Consider the following 8,289-nt stretch of genomic DNA (forward strand, 5'->3'; position numbering starts at 1 on the left):
GGCTCCGGCTAATAACACGGACAGCACTGCAGGAGCTTGTAAATCACAAAACAGCATACACACATGTGGGCAAACACACAAACACACACACACACAGGCTTCAAACTGCAGACACCATACATGTGCAGGATATAGATACATGTATGCATGTATGTAGAGATTTTGGGGGCGAGACAGGTAGGGTTCTCAGAGTCTAGGGACTTTATGGCAGCATGCATCACCTCTATGATAGATTTCACTGTTTTCTCCTCTTTGATTCTCCCTCTTTCTCTGTCATCACCTGTCAAATATCAGCATCACTCTCCCTCATTCCTCCCCGAGTCTGCTCATCATTCTTCGCGCCACTCGGCCACATTCTTCATATTTCATCCTCACCTCCTTTCCATTTCCCCAATCCTGCCTCCCCTCTCTGCAACACTCCTCTAAATCACCCTCAGTTTCTTCTCCATCTGTCCTTGACTCTCTGCAATGACTCTCTCTCTCTGACAGTCTGTCACTGTGTTGTGAATATGCCAGACACTCATGGGATCTGCATCTGTGGGACTCTTATTTCATCGTTCTTTCCCTCTGCCGGTACCTGCCGCATTCACCGGTCAACTTCACACATCTGCAGCGGCTCTCTGCAGCAACCTTGCACACCCACACACACACAGACCATATCACACACACACACACACACACACACACACACACACACTTGAAGTTTAGATTGTGCTGCTGTGACAGCAGCTGGTCACCAGAATTCTTGAGCACATAAACTCACAGTATAGTCATGACACTGCATATATAGTGAGTGCTGACACGACAGGCACACACCGATGGCCGAGGCGCGCACACACACACACACACAAGTACACTTGCACACACACACACCGACATGCACAGAAAGAGATGGTGAATGGCTACTTACAGCATTTGATGAAATGGTAGTGAGACATTTTCTGAATAAGTCAGACAGTCCGCCAGTCAGGTAGAAATGCTGGCAGGCAGTCGGCGGGAAGTCAGTAAGTCAAGCAGGCAGGCAGACAGTAGGCAGCTACAGGTTCCAGCAGAAAACTAATGCAGAGCTCGTAACCCGGCAGGATGCATTATTAATCTGGCTCCCTGCATGCTATCCAAACTCCGCTTCCCTGTCTGCATTATTCACCAACAGCAGTGGCGGCGGCAGCAGCAGCAGCAGCAGCAGCTCCGGTTGCAGTCCATGCAGCATCTACATGTGCACAGACCCAGACTCTCACACGCACGCACACACACACACTCACTCACTCATACACACATTCACTCCCTCGATCAACCCGTCGGCAAGGGGAGCTGCTGTGTTTCTAGCTCTCCTCGCCCGCAGCCAGATAACCACCGCACAGCGTCTTCCCAGCCATGCACCGACGCACGTGCTCCACTCGCGTCACTGACTGACAGCCGGCTCAGTCCGCCTCCCGCTCAACACACCCCCAATGACGCAATGCTCTTCACCTCCTTACACACCCCCGTTCCAGTCTCCTTCTAACTCTCACACACAGACACACACACACACACACACACACACGCGCAGTGACTCATAAGGATGGACAGCTCTTTGGAGTACCCTCTACCATCTCAGCCGAAAGGCAAGAAAAGGAGGGGGTGGGATTAATTGTGTCTTCCTATACTACATTTAAGAGAGAGGGATTAAGAGAGAGAGAGCAACGGAGGTCATTGGAGAAAACCGAAGGATAGAGATAAGATGGGAAATTGAGGGAATGTAGATACAGTAGGGGGAGCAAGAGAAGGAAAAAGACGGAGAGAGAGAGTGTTGAATTGGATAGAAGGACAGCTAGAGAGAGAGAGAGAGAGAGAATTAGAAGCTGCTGCAGTGCGGCTTTTGGTGCGGTGACAGGTTAAGTGCTCATCAATGGCCTTAAATTGGCTACAAATTAACTACAGATAAGTACAGTTTACTAGAATGGTAGGGGCTGAGACCAGTACATTGACACACACTCTCCATCATGCGTTTATCATGCTTACACACACACACACACACACACACACACACACACACACACACACACACACACACACACACACACACACACACACACTGTGCTCGCAGTGTCAGTAGGGCAATCTCTTCAAATTTGTGCTTTAAGGCTGATTTGCATGTATGAATACCAAAGCTTTGCATCGGAAAGAGGATTTGCACGAGGAGGGTGAGAAGGTGAGAATGAACGAGAGAGGAGAAGAGAGGAAAAAAAAGGCGGGAGAGAGAGAAGCGGGGAAGAACTGCGGACAAAAGACAAAGTGAGATAGCAAGAAAGACTGCACACACCCACACACAATGTAGATGAGCGAAAAACAGCTTAATGAAGTGTGCAGTAAGTGTGACTAAAGCAAGATTGTGACACACATTTTAGAAATCTGTGCCACGGTGCTCTCTGCAGGTTATATAGCATGCTGCACATTCTGAGGGGGGGGGGGGGGGTGGTTGAGCGTTTATCTCCCATTGCTGTCAAACACGGGCATGTGGAGACGGGATGAAAGGATGTGAGAAGCAGGTGAGGTTTGTGAAGGTACTGAACGGAGACGGAGCGGCAGAAAAAAAAAAGAGGAAGGCAGAGACTGGGAGGTGAATGTGCGTGTGTGTGCGCGCGTGTGTCAGACTGAATGCTCGAGTAATTCCTGTCATAGGAAATCAGGTCACTGAAGCAACTTGCTGCATCTTCAGCAAAACACTGCCGGAGTAACTTCTCCAACATCTACCTGAGTGAAGTGAGATGCCAGGTTTAAGAGAGAGAGTGTGTGTGTGCGTGTGCGTGTGTGCATACTGAGCCTGAACGCTTGCACAAACTGTCCCATACCGACTACTAAATAAGTCATTGCTAAACACCACTCGCGGTTTGCGCACACACACACACACACACACACGCACACACACACACACACTTAGAAAACACTCATCGAGGATAACACAGTGACCACCCCGTTGACCCTTTACCCGTGACATGCAGACCTCACAGCAGTGGATCCGACACGAGAATGTCGTGCTTTTTCATCCGAATGTCGCGAAGCATTAATGGCTGATGCAGATTCCGTGCCTGCAGCCACAGACATGTAACATGCTGTATCAGAGGAGCGGCGACATGCTCTGGAGCCTTGGGACAGAAGGTAACACAAGGTCTCACTATGAGACACACCGGCTAGAAGGAAAGTCATCTCGAGTGTGTGGGGGGGGGGGGCACAGCGACAGGATAATGGGTTTTAGTCGCATCCTAACAATTTCTACCGCTCTACAACTACATTTAGGTCAAGCACTTAAACAGCGAGGTACACAGAGAGTGCACGTACACTGAAGAAAATAGAGAGAAATAACAGAGAGAAGGGGTTCATTATATAGGCCATTTAGAAATGCAGCAATTACTGGTTTAAAAATAAATACATTTATTCCGCTATCTAAACGTGTGCCACAATATCTCTGCATGTTTCTTCAGTATCAGATTTAACGCTGTGATTGGTAGCTGGTAGATTGTGCCTCAAACATCTTTATAACAGCTTTTGTCCCACAGGAGATGAGTAATTTCCTTCAGTTTGACACATTCTGCCATCAACACCCTCAGGTGTCAGTCAATACTACTACTGTGTTATTACCACTGCGACTTCTTTGATTACCGCCCTAGTGTGTGTGCGCATGTGCTAGCATGAGAGCACTGACGCTGAGGCTTGATGCAGGAAATGTTCCCTATTATGGAAAAGCCAAAAGGCACTTGGAAAGTTTGGGGTGCGATGCATTATATATGAAAAGAGATCTCTTTGGATTAATTATTCATCGAATGCGATATTATTACACAAATAAATATTTATTTATTGTACCAGACAAATTACTGCCTGGAAATAGTGCATCTGCATCCAACACATACACCGTGATGAGCAAGTAAGCATACTGCACAAACAGTCTTGGGACTTCAAGATTCTTATGTGATTGCAATATTTTGTTAATGAGGAACTCTCTCTCTCACACACACACACACACACACACACACACACACACACACACACACACACACACACACACACACACACACACACACACACACACACACACACACACACACACACACAATAAAATGTGGCGGATGTGTACCCGCAAGGTCTAGGAGGTAATTTGATTGTCCTGCGGCTACCTCCAGCAGCATTAACACCTAAAATGTTGATTTTAGGGGAACAACACTACCTTGTATTGTTTAATGTCGTCCCCCGTCTGGTTCTCCTTTAAATACACAGCAAATTTTATAATATGCTGTGTAAAATCGGCTGCAATACACAGTGCTGCGGTGGTAAAGCTGTGGCGACAGCTTGTGTTTTTGTCACTACATTGGGTTTTATTGTTACATTGCCAATAACACGGTTGTTGTTTGTGTTAATTATGCCACTGACGAAACACTCTGAAGTGGCCCATTGTTTATTTCTTTGTGTGAGATTTTTTTTTTTTTTAGGTTTTAACTAATTGGAAATTGAACTGTACAACATATTATCAGGCAACGCACCGAATCATTACATGCCCGTAAGGTATGGTATCAAACTGAATGTTCGGAGTCGTCTCGGGCCAAATTATAATTCACACCTGAGTATTTTCAGACTTAAAAGACTATTACTTTGGCCTCTCCCTTCTGTACACTTATCTTAAAACACAAACGTATTGGTAGTATTTTTTTTACCACATCTTGAACACAGGATCAGTTACAATATGTGTTAAAAATATGTAAGTATAGTAAATTTCACATATCCCTCATCCCTGCTTGGATGTTTAATCACATGAATCAAAAAATGAATCACTATAAAAGAAAAGAAAAAAAATGCAGTTTTCTATTAGTGCCCACTGAGACCTCTGTGTGAAATCTATTAATAATCTGGGTATCACCCTTTACAATGGATTAAGTTGTAATCCAACCATTTATTCATCCAAAACAGCGGCTCAATCCAGGTTTAACCAGAACAGCAGGGATCACTACTTAATATTCATAATACAAGTTAATAGCCTCGCAGCTATATCGGTCAAGTCCAGGGTGGATCGTTGCCTGCAAGGGGGAGATTTAAATGCTTCTCTGCATGATGCTGCAGAGCACCGAGAAACTGCACAGAATCAAGTAGAGGTTTATGTACCTTGCTCAGGTCCATATCCATGTTAATTAAAGCTGCATTACGCAGTTTATGACCATTCGGGGGCAGACAATCTCACACACAACTTATAGCCATGACACAATATTAGTCTGTGCAGTTCTTTTGGATAACAACTGCATAATGAATCCAGAAAAAAATAAATGAAGCAACATTCACCCCACTGGAGTCTTTCCTCTGCAGCTACGGCTCAGCCCGTCACAGTGTTGAGTCACTAGCACGAGCAGAAAACATTTGAATGCATTAGTGGTAAAAACATGACGGACAAAAAGGGCTGAGAGATGAAGGTAGGAATGACATCCACGTGAAAAAAAACAGCCCTCTGTACAAAAGAGATCTTGTGCTTTTGCCGATGTGGCTCACTCGCAGACAGTTGTTAACAAGCCAAGTGTTGCTTTCAACAGCTTAAGGGCATTGATCGAACATGCACGGCTGCAGAGTGACACAGTTCCTCCTCGTAAATCTGCTTTATGGGCCTGCCTGACACACGGCAGGCGATGCTTGCTATATGTTTTAAATAGAAAGAACACGCACAAGCTATACTTGTTGATCCTATTACTGCAAAGTGACACTAGGCTCAGTCTCAACGATATTTGTGCAGGCCGACATTGTCCAACAGTGACTAAGGGTTGGGTATTTAACGGAAAAGTGTAGAAACCTCATTTCAAGTACCAAATTCAGACTGTATTCTATTTACATTTTTGTATGGCTCCTTGTGTTACGACAATCATTAACATTTTAGTAGTTTGGCTTCTTTTTGTTAAATTAAAAATATGTATAAGGACCATTGCAAATAAAATCTACTTGTTTTTCTCAAGAGAAATAGTCATCCACCAGGTGTGACGAGATCGTCAATCTGCTCTGGGACAGCCTGCTCAGCACACGTGCCAGACGTCATTCAGCGCCAGTCGTGTCATACATGTGGGCCCTTAGAGGAACACGCACGCACGCACACGCACGCACGCGGTCAGGCAGAGAAGTCTGCTAAATGCACACTGAAATGTGCGAAAAGCTCCCTTAACTTCCTTCGTAATCATGTCACCTTTGAGGATTGTCATGTAAACTAACATTCAAGACAAAAGAGATGAACTCCCAAGATTCCCAAGTAAAACTTCTGTAATTTCACAGTTCAAGAGTCAACAGCTGGACGGAAGGAAGACAAAGGTGAGGAGAGGACAGAGCGGTAACATCTGTAGCATCTTCCAGTCGGTAGTTTGCTACAAATGGAGCACTGGAAGACCGATATGGCTCATTATTGCTGCTGGCCAGGGGGAGAAAGAAAAGGACATGATGGAATCATGAGCAAGGGGGAGTAAAGTGAAAAATCCGTCAGGACAATTTGACAGACAAACGAAGCAAATTAGAATCGGACAAAGGCAGTGTGAGACAAAGGAGAGCTATAAAAATCAATAACTTATGAGCCAGTTTCTCTCTCCTCACACTTCATGAATGACTTAATATCTGCCTATAATTACTGTATGTTTCTCCCTCTACATCACCTCCGCTCAACTCCTCAACCCCACAGACTGGAGCAGAGTCCATCTCTCTCTCTCTCTGCTCTTTGTCTCCCCTTTACGACCCCTCTCCCCTAGCTCACAGTGTGCAACTGGCACAACGGACAACATGGGAACATAAAGGATGACTGCGAGCTTCGGCGAGAGACAATCAATAACAAGACAAACAAAAGCGCAGCCCGGTCCCGCCTGGTGAGGCGCTTCCAACTACAGCGCCACTCGGCACAGAGGCGGCGTCCTCCTCTCGCCTTGTTCTGTTCTCCGCTGACTAAGAGTGAAAGCCGTGACCACTGCCTGACGCGCACTGTATTAGTGACTCACGGCGAGCCAACAGACGCGCGCACAGTTGGGGTCTAACTCCCAACCCACATCACCATTCCGCTTATGTTATCATGACATGCTCACAGCTGCTCAAATTCAAGTACCAATGCTCCCTGAAATACCTGCTGTGTATGCGAGCAAGTGTGCACAAACACACTGCACAATTATACTTAACCAGCTGTTTGTTCTTTTCTCGGCAAAGCCTCAGATGCTTGCAGAAGCAACGCTATAGAGTGACGCAAAAGGGTAGTAAGAGAAAGTCTACCCAATGATCAGTAATAATATTAATTAGGTTTTAGTGCAATGATCTGAAGAAAACTTTAAAGAAAAGAAAAAAGGAAATCATGATTATTCATACATTTTAGGGACAAAGTATTGCAGATTTAAAATAACAGAGCACTGTTTTCACTTCCATGCTGATATATTTGCATCTAAATAAGACTTGAAATCGGGCTGTTCTTCAGCTGAATTCCGTGCTGTTGTCTTGCCCGCTTGCTCTCGGCAGAATGAGTAATATACAGTTTATCACTCTGCCCTGGACTGCAGCCGCAACATTCAGGACACTGCAGCGACATGGCAGCTCCCCAAAAGTGGAGCCAAAACGACTCGATCGCCCCCCGCTGGCTGGCTGTTAGTTTAGGAAACACTTGATTTGATATGCAGCAGAGGTTCCTATGAGCAGTGCGTGCTTTTCAAACCAAAATCGGGATGCCGATTAATATTCAATTTATCATCCTACATGAAATGAAATGTTGACATGTATGCAGATATTCAACAATTATTGACTGTGGATCGAAACAGTGGATTAGACAAGGTTGCTTTGTTTCCTCTGGCAAAATGGTCTAGTGTGTAGTTTAACTGGCTGGAGTTGTGACAGAGTGCAAAACAAAGATCTTCGTATCTCACTGTAATGCCCACGATGTAAAGTTATCCCATCTGGTTTAAAGGAGTAATTAAACAAACAGATCTCAAGGCAAACACGGAGAGTATAAAGGCATTTGGTCACATTGAAGTCAACAATAGTTTAATTTAACGTTCAAGTTCAGTTTTATTTAGGCATTCTGCAGCCTACTGGAAATTATAAACCATTGCAAAGCACACAAAGAGTGGAAACACTTCGTTAAAAGTGAGAGAAATTGTAACGGCTTTTTTCAACCAAACAGATCTGAACAACAAAGAAGCCGATAAAATATTAAAAAGTGACGGATTCGTTTGAGGCACGAGCACTAGACAACAGCACAGAGTCATTTATCATTCCTTTTAATTTAATGTTAAGAAAAGGGAGTCAGAAAAAAAAAAAAAATCTGTC

At 44.8% G+C, this 8,289-nt stretch overlaps 1 protein-coding gene across 1 annotated transcript in view; it reads right to left on the minus strand.

Annotated features, from left to right (window-relative positions):
• myo16 (myosin XVI) overlaps window positions 1-938 on the minus strand; it is a gene marked incomplete at both ends in the record, with an annotated part of 71,716 nt that extends 70,778 nt beyond the window's left edge. Inside the window, one exon of the mRNA XM_079169620.1 lies at window positions 911-938. Coding sequence (XP_079025746.1) covers window positions 911-938 — 28 coding nt within the window. The remainder of the gene's footprint in view (window positions 1-910) is intronic.
• Between the last annotated feature and the right edge of the window lie 7,351 nt (window positions 939-8,289).

This window comes from Pholis gunnellus, assembly GCF_910591455.1.
Source record: "Pholis gunnellus genome assembly, chromosome: 12".
Taxonomy (NCBI): domain Eukaryota; kingdom Metazoa; phylum Chordata; class Actinopteri; order Perciformes; family Pholidae; genus Pholis; species Pholis gunnellus.